This window comes from Telopea speciosissima, chromosome 5 (assembly GCF_018873765.1).
Source record: "Telopea speciosissima isolate NSW1024214 ecotype Mountain lineage chromosome 5, Tspe_v1, whole genome shotgun sequence".
In the NCBI taxonomy this organism is placed as follows: Eukaryota; Viridiplantae; Streptophyta; class Magnoliopsida; order Proteales; family Proteaceae; genus Telopea; species Telopea speciosissima.
The window spans coordinates 45,608,588-45,627,050 of NC_057920.1; the positions used below are offsets into that span (position 1 = coordinate 45,608,588).

At 37.8% G+C, this 18,463-nt stretch overlaps 1 protein-coding gene across 3 annotated transcripts in view; it reads left to right on the top strand.

Moving 5' to 3' along the window:
• The window catches only part of LOC122661647 (aminodeoxychorismate synthase, chloroplastic), a 112,904-nt gene that overhangs the window by 14,296 nt on the left and 80,145 nt on the right, over nt 1-18,463 (top strand). For 2 of the 3 annotated variants that reach the window (XM_043857112.1, XM_043857113.1), the window contains exons 3-9: nt 10,338-10,469; nt 11,397-11,464; nt 11,957-12,021; nt 12,308-12,374; nt 13,615-13,902; nt 13,988-14,108; nt 14,838-15,112. In XM_043857112.1, the coding sequence (XP_043713047.1) occupies nt 10,338-10,469; nt 11,397-11,464; nt 11,957-12,021; nt 12,308-12,374; nt 13,615-13,902; nt 13,988-14,108; nt 14,838-15,112 (1,016 nt within the window). The remainder of the gene's footprint in view (nt 1-10,337; nt 10,470-11,396; nt 11,465-11,956; nt 12,022-12,307; nt 12,375-13,614; nt 13,903-13,987; nt 14,109-14,837; nt 15,113-18,463) is intronic. The other variant, XM_043857114.1, reaches the window with a different exon arrangement.

The window sequence follows — 18,463 nt, forward strand, 5'->3', positions numbered from 1 at the left end:
TCATTCTACTACGGTGGAGACCCGGTAGCTTAGGCATCATACATCTGACGCTAACAGACCTCCAATGACTAACCCTACTGTTTGTTCCCACACCTGTAATGTTATTTGGTAATAGGACAGTGAATGGCATTCCGGAATCATCCCTTTGGACCTACCACGGGTTATCCAATACCTCTCCCCTGTTGGTAAGGGACGTAGTACTGGGCTATGTCAATCCTAATCATATGTAGTCTAACATGATGGCATATGTATCAGTAAGAGTAATAATAAGTTGACCATTAACATCATCATCATTCATACAGTTCCAAGTACAATATCAAGTACAATGCAGTATGTAAATGCATCCTAATTAACATGCATCTAATGCAAAGAAGTAAAAGCTAACAAACTACATGATCTGAGTTGTATTGATGATGCATGGTATGGCATACCTAACAAATAACAATTAAGTCTACAAACACACTAAATTAAGTTCAAATTTCCCTTGCTTGAGATAACAGACTAGTCTAGCCCAGCAAAATTCCAATACTCCAAATACACCACACAAGGACAGGATTACACAGCCCTAAATAGACACAAAACACCACAAATTAGAAAGAGGAAGAGTCTTAGGTCAAAACCCAAACATTAGGGTTTAAAATAAGGTTAAAATCTTGGACTGGATTTAGAGCCAAAACCATACGGTCGACCGGTTGCAGGCCTGCAACTCCATCCGGTCCAAAAGCCAGAATTGGGGTTTTTGTCTATATTTCATGGATCTTGACATGCAAGCTCCAAATTTTAGGTTTTGGACCTAATTTAAGGTGGGTCAATTGAATTTGATAGTTTAATACAAAAATCATAAACCAATTGGGGATTTGGTTAACTAAACCTAATTTATCAATCTAGGGTTTAATGGATTGTATAATTTAGCTGTGATTTGAAAAATAACATGTAATATACAGGTTACTTCTCAACCTGAACTATAATTGGTCTAAATTCAAGGGTTAGATGGAGGATTTGGTCAATTTCTAAGCAAATCTATGGTTTAAAGGCTGAATTGGGTTTAAGAGTTAATTAGGGATAAGAGAATTGAGAGGAAGAAGAAGAGTACAACAGTAAGATCATAGCCTACCTGATACATTAGATGGAATTGAGATAGCAGTCCTAATTGAGAGCTCCAAGGTCCAACAATGGTAGTTTCCAAGCTCCAAACTCAATCCAAGATCGAAGACTCCATGGTATGCCTTCCTTTCCCTTCTTCTTCTTCTTCTTCTCTTCTCTCCTTTCTTCCTCTTCTTTCTCCAAGGTTCTAAGGCTGATTCGATTCTCTTAGTTTGTATAATGAATGAATAGTACTAATTGTGGTTTATATAACTGAATTCTACTAAGGCATGTTTGCCTAATTAATTAAAAACAGATTTTTATAATAGTTTCGTAAAACTAATTCTAATTAGAATTAATTAGTTAATTAGCTATATTTAATCATATGATGATGTCATATGATACCAGGGGGAATCCAACTGGGGTAAACTACAGGGAACTGGATTTCCCACTGGGGACGTGGGTCCCACAGACAACAGTTACCTTTCTGCCCCTATATATACTAATTGATCAATATTACATAAATATACAATAGGATAGATTACAACTTACAATTGGATTAGGAAATGGAAAGATTCTGCATATGCTTGAGCCAGCAGATTTGACACAGGTAACTCTGGTGCAAGGTACTGGCAGGATTCTCAGACTCCAGAATAGCAAGCTATAAAGACTCCTTAGAATTCTCCATAGGTGAGTCGAGGAGTTGATCTGCATCCTCTACTGATGCAACCCACAGCATTAAGGCAACCATAGACACTGAATTGGAACATCAAATCACATAAGTTCCAAAGTTCAAATTTACAGTGGATTTCACAATCTTGATGTTGTTTATTGGATTTTGAGGTACTTGAAATCTACCCCTGGGAAAGGTCTTCTCTTTTCCAACAATGGTAACCTGCGGCTTAAAGCTTTCACTGATGTTGATTGGGCTAGAGCCATTGATGATAGGATCTACCTTTGGCTATTGTTCATTTCTTGGAGGAAATCTATTCACATGGCGTTGTAAGAAACAGTTGTGTCACGATCCAGTGCAAAGGCAAAGTATTGTGCTATGGCTTAAGACATTTGTGAGTTAATGTGGCTTAAAGGATTATTGGGAGATCTGGGTGTTACTACTAAAGCTCCTATGCGCATCTATTGTGACAACAAGGCTGCCATCAGTATTGCCCATAATCCAATTCACCATGACAGGATTAAACACATCGAGATTGATCGCCACTTCATTAAAGAGAAGTTGGAGCAAGGCCTTATTTGTGTCCCATTTGTTAGTTCTTCTGATCCATGGAACTAAAACTTGCGAGCTCTCGAGCGAGATCTCGGATTTTTTCCATGGTCGAGACGAGATGTATGCCGAGTTAAAAAATTACAATATCTCGGTCGAAATCTCGGTCGAGTTGAGATCTCGACCCGACCCAGATTTCGACCCTTTTTGCCTTTTAAATGTTTTAGAACTTGACAGAACTTGCGAGTTCTCTGTCGAGTTCTACGGAGACCGCCAGTTTGGTATACAGACATGTATCTATGCAAACCTTGGTATACAGACACAGGACAAACAGTTATTTATGCCTAATATCATTCAAGTAAATGATTTTGTATTTCATTTACTTAAGATATTATTCATAAATAAGCAAATACCCCCTTATTTGAATCCAATAAAAATAGTTAAAAAAATCAAATTCCAAAAAGAAAAAAAGTCAACCCCCTAATTCAAGAACAAAATTGGATTTTCGGCGGTAGGTGTAATTTTCAACTTTCTAATGCTGGGGTTTTTCTCAAATCTAAAAATTCCATAAATCTTAATATGGTGAAACATTGCTAAAAACCAAAAGTGCGGTAAAATATTCATTTGTTTTGATGTCCAAAAAAACATTTTCATTCAGAGTGATTTTGACAGCATTCGCACACACACCAAATTAAGTTTGACCGGTACATAACTCCTTCAATGTAAATCAGATTTTAGCAAAATCACTCTGAGTGAAAATATTTTTTTGGACATCAAAATAAATGAATATTTTACCACACTTTTGGTTTTTAGCAATGTTTTACCATTTTAAGATTATGGAATTTTTAGATTTAAGAAAAACCTTAGCATTAGAAAGTTGAAAATTGCACCTCCGGCCGAAAATCCAGTTTTTGTTCTTGAACTGGGGGTTAACTTTTTTTCCTTTTGGAATTTGATTTTTTTAACTACTTTTATTGGATTCAAATAGGGAGGTATTTGCTTATTTATGAAATACAAAAACATTTACTTAAATGATATTAGGCATAAATAAGTGTCTGTCCTGGTTTCCCACTAAGTGAAACTCCTATTTGGACTTTGTTTTGCAAACTCTGATAGTGCCATTGTGTTTAAATGACCTAAAATAGGCTAAGTACCAAGTTTCAGCCCCAAAATAAGTCTAAAACCCATCGGAACCAGCCATCGAGTTGGAAAACAAAAATTACCCCAACTCGACCAAGATCTCGAGCCAACTCGGTTTTTTCCAAGGTCGAAACCCGAGTTTTAGTTCCTTATTCTGATCAGCTAGCTGATGTGTTCACCAAGGGATTTAATTGTAAAGTGTTTCACCCACTGGTCTCCAAGTTGGGCATGTATGATATATTTGCACCAACTTGAGGGGGAGTGTTGAGAACCGTGAGATCAGTGTTTTATCTCTTTATATTAGGGTTTTATATTATTTCCCTTTTTCCCTTTTTGTCCTCTTAGGGTTGTAATCTCATTATAAATAAGAGGACCTCTGTCATTAATGACAAGTCAATTCATTCTCTCACCTCTGATTCCAAACTGATGGTTTGCTGTAGTTATAGAGTTTGAAAGAGAGGAGTGGATAGAAGAAGAAGAAGAAGTGCATAGAATCACTCATGCTGTAGAAAAAGGGAGGAATCCCACAGGTTCCAAATTGTCTTCCAATGTGAGTTTAAAGGGTCTCATAACATCACACAACAAAAAACAGTTATTTCCAAGATAACTACCCATATAAGTGCATATTAAACCTCTAAAAAGTTATTTCCTAAAATAACTTCATATATAACTACTCCCCCCACTTAACACTAGAACATAATAAGTTAATAACAACACTACAACATAATAAGATAGTAGTCTGGCCCCAAATAAAAGTACAACAAATAATAAAAAAACTACACATAATACTGGTCATCTAGCCATTATGAAGTTGCATGTGGCTGCATGTGTCTGTGTATCTCTGATAAGTCCTGAATCCTTGAGTGATGTTCTCATCAAATCCTAGTTGGATTAGGACTTCTCCAGGACAGGAAATCGATGGCAGTACTTTGATCAATACCAGCAAATAATCAATTCCAGATTAAATAACAGTAGATGAGAAATCAAATTTAAGGACAGAACAATATTCTGGCCTTAGGATCTGAAACAGCGATTTAAATAGTAACTGGATAGCAGTAACAAGAAGTTTCAGAATTCAGAAAATCCTAACATAATAAGACTATTGATCTGATATGAAGATCAGGATTTGAAACCATGAATAAACTCGGAATAAGTTCTGATTATAAGATCTGAAGTTAGAATTGATTCTCTATAGTATCAAGCAAGAAACAGAGATTTCCAGATTTTTAGTATGCTCAGGAACTTGAAGAAAAAAAAACTCGGAAAGTACTGATCTGATCAATGATGGTTAGAATAGAAGAATGGAAGAATGATAGATGGATATGAACCAAGCATCTCACTTGGCATTAGATTAAAATCCCATCAGCGCTACCTTAGCATCTCATCAAGGGTTGCATTCCGCAACACTATTCTAAATCTCAAAGAACAAATGGAGGCAAAAGTCAACTTTATTTAACTAGCAAAACTGTGGGGCTTATGAAGCCTTACAGTGCTTATATAGAAGCTGAGATAGGAAAGAAAGAAGTAGGAAACTCTATCCAAAGGAGGGATAGGTGTCCCACATGACAAACTGTATCTAAACTTGGAAGAAGAGTTCTATTCAGACAAGGCTCTATCCAATCTTTAAAAGTAAAGAGATAGACAATAAAATATTGAAATAAACTAAACTAGGAAAGTAAATCCCATAATCCTACCGTCTACCCATATTTTAGGCCCATTAAAGTGGCTTATTACAAAGAAAACCCATTGGACTAAAGGTCCAGCACATATTAACCTAACCTAAGACTTATTTTCACTAAAATAAGCTAAATTCTGTGTTTTATCTACATCAACCAACCCCAGATTAGAGCTGAGGATGTTAAGATGGATGTGCAACAAAACTAGGAAGGATAAAGTGAGGAACGAACGTATTAGAGCTGATGTAGGAGTTGCTCCGATCAGTGACAAGCTCTGTTAATGTCGTCTGAGATGGTTTGGCCATGTGCAACGGAGGCCTGGGGACGCCCCAGTATTGAGGAGTGATCTGATTCCGATTGAAGGAGCTAAAAGAGCTAGGGGCAGGCCTAAAATGACCAAAGGTGAGGTTGTGAAGAATGACATGCATAGTCTGGGTCTTGTACCAAGTATGACCTCAAATAGAGCTTATTGGAAAGCAAGGATCCACGTTGTTGACAGTATGTAGCTGAGTATTTCCTGACTGTCTGGGCATGGTACTAAATCTCGTTTCGTTTCGGTGTTTCGGTTTGACCGAAATTTCCGAGATACCGAAATTTCAATGAAATATGGTATTTTTCTGTGGGTGGAAAATGCAAAAAATGACCGAGATTTCCAAAATTTTCGAAACGAGATGACCGAAATTACCAAGAATTACGAAATTTCCGAGACGAGATTATCGAAATTTCCGCTGAAATATTGCATTTTTTCATATCGGACTTGCGTTTCCTTTCGGACAGGTCGAGATACTCGCAATATTCGATATCTAAACCGAAATTTCGCTAGTTTTAGTACATTGTGCCTGGGCTATCCTATTTCCTCTTACTTTCATCTTTCATTTTTCATTTCTAACTTTTCTTATCTCATTTCTTCTTTTTTATGTTTATTTATTTATTTATTTCTTCAGTTTTCCCTACTTTGTTTGGAAAGGATCCATGTAGCCGACCACATTTAGTTGGGATAAGGCTGTGTTGTTGTTGAACCAACCCCGGATTGAAAAAACTAGACCTCGAGTATTGTAGAATCGAAGAATCGACTTCATGTGATGTGTTAGATAGGTGTGTCCATCAAACCTTATTTAAGCATGTTAATTAAAGTTAATTTGGATTATCAGGTGCGATGTGTTGTCCTAAGGTTATACCTTTAGGTGTCCACAATTAGGGACAATATTGGGCATACATTTCATAGGGTTGTCTCATTGTATATTTTTTGATTATGATTCACAAGATATAAATTTGAGCATTCATATTGAATTTATGTTGGGCATTATCATTGTGAGAGTCTTGTATGGATCACCGTTAGTCGTTTATGCAACAAGTTGCTCTGATAGTTATTTTTGTCCCCATACCTGAGAGGTCCTTACCATAGCAGGTTATCTTGTGTGTCTTGGTGTGCCAATGGTTGATGCTTACATTGGCTATAGATCGGTAGGCTAGATTCATGACTCATATCTGCGAGTGGAGGAGATGCTTAACAGTGAATCCACTTCTCGTTTAGGAAGAATATCCTGAGAGAGTTTACTGACAATGATTGGACGAAATTTTGAGTATGGTGGCAATTTTTTTGCAAATATATTTAAATGTATCGGTAGACCAGATTCATTTGTTTGAAAGCTCAAATCTAAGATTACGTAAATCTGATTTATATTGAAGGAGTTATGTTTTGGTCAAACCTAATTTGGTGTGTGCGAATGCTGTCAAAATCGCTCTGATTGAAAATATTTTTTTAGACATCAAGACAAATGAATATTTTACCGCACATTTGGTTTTTAGCCATGTTTTACCATATTAATATTTATGGAATTTTCAGATTTGAGAAAAAATCCCAACATTTAAAAGTTGGAAATTGCACCTACAGCCGAAAATCCAGATTTTGTTCTTGAACTGGGGGGTTGCCTAACTCATTGTCAATGTTATGAACAAGATGTTATCAGGGATTCTTGCTGGGACCCCCCTTCCCCCTCCTCTCCTTCATTGGATCTCATCTGGTCAACCCTCCCTATTATCCAAAGGTCCTCCCCTGGAAGAGGTGACACGGTCGTTTGGAATGCTGCTCGTTCAGGTATCTTCAGTTTGAAGTCTGCTTGGAATCTTTTAAGATCAAGTGGTGAAGTTGTTATCTGGCGTAAGGTTGTTTGGTTCCCAAGCTGCATCCCCATACATAGCTTCATCTTATGGTGTACTCTCCGCTGCTGCCTCCCCACGCAAGGCTTTCTCATTAGTAGACACATTTCTGTGTCCCCCCCGCTGTATCCTCTGTTAGAATGGTCTCGAAGATGTGGACCACCTGTTCTTCAACTGCCCTTTCACCTCAAAGATTTTGGCAGGGGTTCTTGCTCATTGTTGGCCGGTTCATCATCGGATCCTTCCTTTTCATCGTGAATGGATTTGTGTTGATATGACCTTTGCTGGGTCATCTTTTTACGACTGTGTGGGTAAACTTGCCTTCAGTGCTGCTGTTCATCACATCTGGTTCGAGCGTAACCTAAGAAGGTGGACTTCCAACTCCCGATCCCTTCATCAGATTTGGGACTCCATCTCTTTTGAAATTAAAAGCAGACTGTTTGCTGTCCCTCTTAGATTTGTGGATACCTCTAGAAATAGACACATTGTAACCGTTGTTTTGTTTTCTTTGCGGAGTTTATTGCTCCTTTCTTGTATCCCCTTCTGGGGTCTCTCTTTTGGTAATATATTTTTATTCATCCAAAAAAAAAAAAAAAGATTATTGAATTATTAGATTTGAGAAAAACCCCAGATTTAAAAGTTAAAAATAGAACCTACTGCCGAAAATCCAGTTTTTGTTCTTGAACTGGGGGGTTGACTTGTTATCCTTTTGGAATTTTATTTTTTAGCTTTTTTTATTGGATTTAAATAGGGGGTATTTGCTTATTTATGAATAATATCTTTAAGTAAATGAAATAACAAGTATAAAAACATTTACTTAAATGATGTTAGGTATAAATAAGTGCCTGTCCTGGTTTCTGGCATAAATAAGTGTCTGTACACCAAGGTTGGCATAAATAAGTGTTTGTATACCAAGGTTTTCCCACCGAGATCTAGGCGAGATAATGCAATCTTCTCATTTCGCCTAGCATCTCGTCTCGGTTTTTCAAAAAACCGAGATATTACCGAGATCTCGGTATGTTCTTGTTCCATGCATACTACTAATTTTTGGATTAGCTATGGCACGACTCTTATCTGATCAGATCCATTAAATCATTAGCCACTCAATTGCAGATTATTCTCAGTGTAATCCAAGAAGTGGAAATGAGATTGTGGATAAGCTACCAAGGCAAGAGGTTGTTCGCCCTGCTTTTTGTTTTGGGGAAGCCATTCCTTTATGATTTTCTTGGGAGTGGTTTGGGTTTTGATTCCTATGTAGCAGTTGGATCATGTTTGTTCCCTCTGTTGTTTTATTTTAGCCTGTACTTTATTCCACTTCTATCTATAAAATTGTTACTTATCCAAAATAATACTTTCAGAAGTTGATATTTGTAAATTTGCTTCAATTACATGCCTAAACTTGAAGTAATAACTGATTTCAATTCATTAAAGGGATAGAAATGGGTGAAAAACTAAAAAATCTACTTTTATGAGATGTTTCTAGGGACCACCAGACCAAGTGGTCTGGCTGCTGTTGATTGGTTGATCAAAAAGGAAGGGCAGTGCATACCTGGCAGTTGACTACAGGGTCCTCATGTCCTGTTGAGAAGTCATCTGACTGTGCAGTCCAAACAACCGGATGGTCCAGATCATTTGGACTTTTTAATGGACCATTCTGTTGTTGGCTCAGATGTTTAGATATTTTTGATATGAAGTGGAAGTGCAAATCTTAAATTAAATAAAGATCAGAGAAAAAAAAGTGAAGTGCAAGTGACTTCAATGGTGGACGTATTAGGCTATTTAGACTGGTTCCTATCTAGTGGGCACAGGTATTGCTTGGTTATATGACAACAAATGAACAAACTCTATTATTTGTTGAACAGAACTGCTTGATATTCTCATAGAAAAGGATGACTAGTGTGATTTAAGCCGAGGACATTGCGTATGGCCATAGACTTAAACGCTTAGGCCTTAGCAAGTGGTGAGCACCACCTCTAGGACATCATCATGCACTAATACATGGACATTATTATATTGCAAACTTCATATCTTAAGCTTGGACAGCTAGACTATTGAACTGGATCTGGATGGTTGGACCATCAGATTTTGATTCTCGACTACCAGGCAGGATGGTCTGATGTCTGATCCGGTTTTAAAAAATATTTGTTTTAGGGTTGAAGTTACCAAATTCTGAGGAGTCGGTATCAATTTATGCCGAATTGCTCCACATATAGTTCCTCGAACCGCATTTTCTAAACGAACCAGAGCCAATCCCAATTGATCTTGTAAGAGATCCGCTACAGAACGAATACGCTTATTTTTCAAAAAGTCTTATAGTAGCTTTAGCTTATTCCTCACCAAGATTTTAAAACTTGATATTGGATTGTTTGGATTGTCCAGTCCTTAATGGTGGAGGAAGAGAATAATCAGATCTACATATGTAGTGGATCAAACTTTCCATCCAATGTTTTTTTATGTTTTTTTTTTTTTTTTTTTCCTTTTCCTGGATAGGCTGATACTTTATTGGATTGCCCAACCCATAACAAAATGATTCGTTATTGTCTAGGACTGATATGTCCTTAAACTCTTATTTCCGAAGTCCTCCTATGTAAAGGCCTGATGTTGAGTCTTTAGATTAGGAAAGGAGGTTTATATAAGATCCAGAGATTTGTGCTGACCTTTTTCTCCTTGGACTTGAATAACATAAAATGTATCAGTTATCTACTTGGTTCTTCTTTAAGTCATTAAACCTTAATCATTGATACATATTACCTAGATGTCATTGAAAAGCTAAAAAGGCAGCCATAAACTCTTTTTTTCGCTTCTCCGTTTCGTTAGGGTTATAGCATTCATTGCATGTTCATGTTAAGAGGGCTCCTTATTTACCCCTCCCAAAAAAAAAGAGGGCTCTTTTTTAAAAAAAAAAAATTAATTATTTGATGTGCTGTTTTGACAAACAAGTGATTAATCTTCATAGTTTGATTGGTAAAGATATGTTATTGTCACTTGGGTTAGATGCTCCTTTTGTGGCTTTACTTGTTATGATGTTTTAATCTTTTCTGTCGTTTTTGCTTCAGTACCTCCAGTGGTGGTGCGTAATGATGAGTGGACCTGGGAGTATATTCAGCATCAGTTATATGAAGAGAAGGCTTTTGATAATATTGTCATATCACCCGGCCCTGGATCACCGGCATGTCCTGCAGATATAGGTAAGGAAATAAGATTTAATAGATAGTTGTTATATTATTCTTAATTTTAGTTTAGTAATGATCTATAGTTTTAGTAGTTTAGGTTGCAAGTGTGGTCAATATTTCTAAGTCAAATTTGTGCTGCACATATTGGGATCTGCACCTGTCAATGATGGCCAAGAAAAGTGGGGAAAAGCAAGGAGTTCTTATCTCAGTATGTTTCCGCCAGGGATTCAATTGAGTTTGTTATCTCTTTCTTTGCATTGATTAAGGTTGAGTTGACTCAGCATACGTAGGAGGTCCCTGGTGTCAGCTGTCCGCTGATTATTTTGAGATTATAGGTAAATGCTAATTTTGAACTATAGGGGAATGTTTAGAATCAAGAGGGTTTAAGATAAGTTAGATTAAAACTAAATAAAACAAACTAAGAAAATCCAGAACTGTATTTATAAAAAAAAAAAAAGAAAGAAGAAAAGAAGGGAAAAGGAAAATCCACAGCTGAGTAGACTTCAGTTAAACTGATCTAGAGGCTTCAATAGGCAATATAATCGTGTGAAAACTTTAAACCATATTGCTGAAAGACCAGATCGATATGGTGTTTTCATTGATTTCTTATATGCTTTCATTTCATTAGGGCTCAAAATACACTAAAATGGACACCAGGACAAAATTAGAGCTGGTAGAAAGGTCGTAACCCTCCAATTTCTTTGCCCTTCATTTTGGAGAGTTCTGTACTGATCTCACCTTCCTAAAGCACATGGTAGGTCTGATCTATGGCAGATATCTTTGGTGGAACCTTACATGTGGGTCACATGTACGTGATTCTTGTGATTATTGTGATTGACATTGGGACATTATGAAGTGTTATTTGGTTTCAACTGCATAACCGTTTTGCTTGTTTTTCGAATTTGGTTTCATGATGTTATGTGTCGATTTGATTTTTTACAGGAATATGTCTGAGGCTGCTGCTTGAGTGCAAGGATATTCCGATTTTGGGTGTTTGCCTTGGTCACCAGGTATTGTTTATCTTTTAGTTGATTGCCTTTGTGACTACAGCTCCATATTGTTGCCTACTTTCTAATACTGCTTCCAAACTGATTGTATCACTAAGGCCACCACATAACTGATTCCGCTCCTAGTTGCTGTGCTGGCTATTGCAATGAAATAAAATTTAGTTCTTGATAAGTCTGCTATTTTTGGAGAAGTTCCAATTGTCAATTTTGAAGAGGGATAGCCCATCCAGAGAATCCCCATTCACCAAATCCTGAAATGAGTTAGAAAACGTTTCAAGTAATTGCTGAATCAGCTGGAAACTACCTGCAGAATTGTGGAACGTACAGGCTAAATTTTATTTAAGTTATTTGTTACTCTTTTATCAGACTGATCTCAGACTGATCTTGTGGGGAAGCGAGTCATATGTATTGATAACGGATATAAGGTTTTATTAGTTGTATTACAATCTTTTTGTGGTTTCACTCGATTGATCCTTGTGAATTCCCACCTCACAGGCTTTAGGATATGTGAATGGTGCTCGAGTTGTCCATGCGCCTGAACCAGTCCATGGACGTTTGAGGTATCTTAATTCTTACTACAAAATAATCAATTTTTAGTTTGATGTCCTTGTGGTTAATTAGTTTATTTTTATATATTTGGATTTGGTTTTGTTTTGGTAAAAGATGTTGATGTCTCATTCCATCATCTGTTCATTTTGATTCATAGAATGTTTTGCTTCTATGGCTTCATAAGCTAGTGGATTTAGATTGTAGTTTAGCTAATAGTGAAGTTTAATTGATTACCAGAAGGTGAATTATTACTTAATTTTTTCTGAATGACTTGTAACTTAGTCCTTGGCTTTGTAGTGAAATTGAGCACATTGGATGTAGTCTTTTCAATGGCATTCCTTCTGGCAGAAATTCTGGATTCAAGGTGAGCTGTTCTTTCAGCCTTCATATAGAGGAAAAAGTTTAAATTTGTAACATTAGGGGCAGTTACTTGTGCAATGGTAAAAATCTCAGGCTGTCAGCTGAAGATGTGGGTTCAAGTCTGAGAGTGGCCTCCTTGTACAAGAACACCCAAAAGTTATGGCCATTTCCAATCCCCTCCTCCCATGACCCTGCGAAAGCGGGACTTCCACTGGTTTATGGCCCTTTTATATGGCTTTTAACATATCAACTCTATCTTGAAGTTCATATTTCTTAAATGCTTTAAACAAATATGTTTAGTTTCCTGCAATATATTTTCTTGTCAATGTAATACCAATTTACTTCATATTTTCCATAAAAATTGCATGAATCATATTTAGCGATCTCAAGCTTAAGAAATCACCCTACAGGAGGGTATGATAGGGATTTCTGAATGCATTCATTCTGTTTTGATTTTGTGGAGGTTTCATGGTAAAAACCTGAGGAGCTAATTGTATAACTGATGTAAAATTACAGCAAGGAAGCTTCTACTTTAGCACCTCTTCTATGGCTGGACCATATTTACCTTTTGCATTTGCATGTACAAACTGTTACTTCACTTTGTAGAAGTTCACATTTTACTTTAATTAAAAGAATGGTTTCATCCACATTGAGTTCAAAGGAAACAAACGGTGTTAGATGCAGCGAAGTGTGTAGGGATGGAAACTCTCTTAGAAAAACTATCTTATTCTTGAACTTTAAAAATTAACAAGTTTAGAATATTTTGTATGATTTTTGCATAAGAGAATCCTTTTTTAACTTTATATTTTCATATGATTAATTGGTGCTGCAAGCAATTATATTAATGTTAAAGAGAATTAAAAATGGATGATTTTTACAACCTCTAGCCTCTCATATATTGCTGAAGGGTTAAGGATAGCAAACAGTAAAGATTGTTTTCTCAAGAAGATGTTGGGAAATAGCATCTCAATTTTAAATTCCTAACATATGAGTTGATCAAAAAAGTGTAAGCTGCATGGCATGGTGAATTTCTTGAGAGTTTTCTGTCTTGTCACAAAATTACTTCTATATCATTTTTCTCAATCTAGTTAATATTGTAAGATGATCATAAATTTCAGGCATATTTGAGCGAGAGCACTTAAAGTGGCTCCTCAGCAATTATGGGCTGCAATCCCTGTGGAAATATAGGTTGAATATGAGAATCACGAATGACCCTTAATCCTGTGGATTGTGACTTTTTGCAGGTTGTGCGATATCATTCCCTAGTAATAGATGCTGATTCACTTCCAGATGAACTCATTCCTATTGCTTGGACCTCTTCTAGGGACACACTTTCTTTTGTTGAGGCCCAGGAGTCTAATGTTACTCCCAATGCTTTTGGGAGTCAGGCTGATCAACATATCTCTGTTGATTATTTTTCAAAAAATATAAAGACATTATGCTCTTGGGCTTCCAAGAATTCCAGAGGAATGGAGAACAAAAAAGTCATTATGGGCATTATGCACTTGGCCAGGCCTCATTATGGTGTACAGGTATGTTGAATGCTCAGTGCTCAATACTTTCTCCACTTTCACTTGTCTGTCTTTAGTAATATTGGGGTATTTTCTTGATTTTCAGTTTCATCCTGAGAGTGTCGCTACCTCTTGTGGAAGGCAAATATTTGAGAACTTCAAGAAGATAACGAAAGATTACTGGTTGAGGTCATCCCCAATTAATGAAAGAAAGGTTCACAGTAGTGGTAAACAGGAGCTATTTCTAGAGAGACAAAACTTGGACCATTTTTTGTGCTAATTTCTTCCTGGGTTGATCAGTATCTATCCAAACTAATTTTGGGCTGGTTGTCATCACATAACAGTACTTATCGGTTAATTCATTTGAGCTCTAAGATACTTGTTATTTGATATTTAGGGATGATCAATCTATGTTTTGTTGTATACTTGTATGGGAAATTGAACAGTACTTTGATCCAGCCCCTACTAAGTGCGGACTTTATTGGCTCTAACCCAAAACTTAGACTATCGACAAGCCATGCTAGTGTGTGCTTAGTTGAGCTCAACTTTGTTGCTTGCAAGCTGAGCATGAGTCTCCAGTTTAGCTTATTTTGCTAACCAAGTCTGAGGTATGCTAGGGTGCACTTGGATTGTCCAGATATATAATAAATGTAGATGCATTTTGTTAACTTAGTTTTATTTTGATGCAAGTCTCAGTTATGAGCCTCTTGACTTGGAAATTTTGGGCCTGAATGGATCCTGTTGTATAACTGGCCCTTGGTTTCATCATGAGCCAGGTCTGAGTGAAACCCCATGGGTAACAACCCTCATTCAATCTGGGAATATTTGGCTCAGTTAATGGAGCCCTCTCTAGAAGATAGCTCGGTGTTTACCTTCTGTCTCTTTTTCTTTTTCCTCTCCCCCTCCTATGGTAGTGTTGTTTTTTCTGCTTCTTACTTGAGATAAACTTTCTTTAGCATGGATGCAGGTGTCTCATGAAAGTCAACTGTTCAGAAAAATGCCTAATGGTGACCTGATAGCAAATAAAGCAAATGGAAGGAATCCTTTCACTATGTACAATACGGTAATGCTTGCACATGAAAGGATCGGAGCTAGATTCTTGAAATTGAAGTGGAAGAAACTTAATGGTCTGGCTAGTCAAGTTGGTGGCACCAGAAATATATTCTGCCAACTGTTTGGAAATCAGAAGGCAGAAAACACATTTTGGTTAGACAGTTCTTCAATAGAACAGGTATCTTTATAGCTTGCAGTTATGTGCGTGCACGTGTTCGTGTGTGTATATGTGCCTGTAGCAATTTATGAATTTTCGCTTGCGTTCTTGAACTTCCATGTTTTAGAACTTGTCAATGACCGTTGACCAAAAAAGATATTTCTCCTACTGAGACCAGAAACTTTTATTCTTTTTGAATGTCCTACAAACCTTTCTGTTACATGATAGACTAGGATTTACCATTTCAAACATCCTATTGCATTGGGTAGTGTCAAACCCTAACAGCTAATGATCGTGGGAGAAGCAAAATAACGTATACTATGGCAGACATTGATCCCCAACACCCCACCTCCAAAAAAAAAAAAAAGAGTGAGAAGAACCTGTATTGTTAAAGTGGGTCAGTCAATAAAACTAATGAGAAGTCATATCCCCAAATTCAGGCATTGCACTGTCCTGTATTTTCAACTAAAGGAGGATTAAGATCAGTTTTCCTTTTAAGCAGTTCAAGAGTTGAAGCTTTATCAAGAGCTAACACCAGTGCAAAAGCTTCCACCTTCGTAGCAGCAGCTGCCCCACACATGTGATCAATTTAACTGGAACCTTCCAACCATAGTACTATATCTCGCGATATATCGGTATCTCGGGCCTACCGAGCTTTCCGAAATATCCGAGATATCGCGAAATATGACCGAAATATTGCATTTTTTCTGCAATATTTCGGGGGTCCATCTCGGGGGGTATTTGGCCATATAAACTTCATGGACAGCCTTATTTAAGCTTAATAAACACATTTAAACCATAAAATTGTAAAAATGTGAAGTCAAATTGGTGTTTTGGGCTTGCACCTTTGAGTGACATACGGTCGCCGACCCTAATGTATAAATAGTTAAATACACATAGATTAGGCAGTTAATATTTAATAATAGTATTTAACTTCATCACATATTCACATATCAAGTTAAAGCCAATACACATTGATGAGTACCATGATTCTCATAAACTCCATAATATTCAATAACTCGCTTAAAGCCTTAAAGGCAATACACTAAGTGTCAAAGTTAGTAAGTCACAAGACTCGCAACTCGCAAGTCATAACTCACAAGTTCATAGATCAATGAAATTACAACTTCGATTACAAATTACAAGTGCTAAATCGCTAATAGTAGTTTTGTGCCTCCATGGATCAATCCCACTCATGCCTCGCTGGAGTCGACGTCCATTGCTCTCTGTTTGAAGGACATATGTGGACCACGGTATAGAATCGGAGAAGAAACGAGTGTAGTCATCCACAAGTGTCACGTAAATGGAATCATCAACATATCGTAGGTAACCTATCCTAGGATATAAACTAGGGTTACCAATCGATCCGATCCATGAAGAAGATGATCCATTGTGATATGATGTTGGCGCCGGCGCAAGAGGCGATGGCATTGGCTGCATGTATGGTGGTGAGGTTGGTAGCTAGGTCCGCTAGGGTATGCAAAGATGTTATCTACAAAAGATGATCCGAGATGTCCTGGGACTGGGGTAGTGTATTCCCCTACCCCACTAAACGCCCATATGATGATGATCCATATCCATATCCACCGTAAGGTTTGATGCACCATAATCCAATGCCAATGGAGAGGTATGTGCGTCAAAAGATGGGGCACGCCAATGTCCAGTCGGTCCTCCCTCCCTATCACCCATACTCAAACCACCAACAGAGCTAGATAGGTTATCAATGTCCATGTGATTAGGTTGCAACTGTGTTTGTCGACCCCTACGCTTCTTGTTGTATGTATGTAGGGGCCTCTCGAGGGTGGGGGTGCGGGGGCACGTGCTCCGTGGTCCGTATCTTGTGTGGCATGATCAAACCTGTGTCTCTCCAGGTGAATCGGAGTGGCTCTACAGTGCCGTATCCTGGGCCTCCTGGCCTACCACATAACGCTCTCGCGTCTTGTCAAATTCTTCACCAAGATCACCACCACCAACATCACCACCACCAAGATTACCACCACCAAGATCACCATCACCACCACCAAGATCACCATCATCACCATCATCATCATTTGAGGACTTAGACCAGTCTTCATCATCAAGAACATTGCCACCGGTGGGCTGGAATGGTATGGGTGAGGCTTCCTTGCATGTATCGACCCTCGTCACCATATACTCGTCCACATCAACCAATCTCAGAAGCTATCATGGGGTCGGGCCTACCTCCCTCCTCATCCAACACTAGCTCACCTCTATCCCTCACCGAATCCACAATAGGGTCCTCATCGTCTGAGTCAACTTGAAAGATGTCAGCTAGATCAATGGTGCCCCTCTGTCCCTCATGTCCCATGCGTATGTGTTGCAGTTTCAGCCTCAAGTTGTAGTGACATACACCATGTCAGATAAACGTTGAGACCCCAATCTGTTGCGCCTCTTGGAGTGAATGAGTGCAAAGGTACTCCAGTTCCTCTCACAACCAGATGCAGAACATGTTTGGGCAAGGACTTTAATTGCTATTCTTCTTAAGTTTTCAGCCGATTCCCCATACAACACCCACCATTCAGCTGCATTACAAGTTTACAACAAAAAAGACATGTGTCAAATGTTGTTTCAACTTTCAACTTTCAAATTTCAATACGTATGTAATTTAAAACTTAAAAGAATTACCAGCATCACCACGTGCTCTGCCTTGTATCGCAGCCTCAGTTCCAAAACTTCCCAATGCATCCCTAAATACCTTGATCTACACCCATGTGGAAAATTAGTAAGTACTTCTTTACTACTTATTTGAAAGCATCAATAAGTTGAGTTTCCAAATGAACTCACCTCATTGTTGCAAAGTGCTTGTAGTGCACCATCTGGCTCCAACTTCTTCACTACTTGTTTCACAGCATCAATAAGTTGAGTTTCCAACCCAAGCCTATTGTTATATTGATACTTAGGGTTCAAGTAGTATGCTGAAATATGACATATAGAATAGAGGTATTGTCAAATGCATAGGTAATTAATAAATAATAATCACTATGAATTAGTAAACATAAAACAAATTTACTTGACCTTATGCGGTGGATGCATAAGTTGATTCTCCCAATGAGCATTTATGATATCTAAGAAGTGTTTGCACATCGTGAGGAGCCACACTATAGACACTATCTTTCATCAAGTCTATTGCAAAGATATAGGACTGGCATGGTTGGGCCCTTGAGAGCAGAGTCAGCAACATGTAGAACTTTAACTACGGCTCTAAAACTTTCACCACTTTGCTTAGTTTGGTCCAGAAGTCCTCAGATGACATCGTTGCTTGTGCTTCCCTCCCATTTGCAGTCTTGGAACCCTTCCATTCAAACCACTCCTCAGAAGCAAACATGCTTCGCAGCCCAGCCTTCTTTGTCT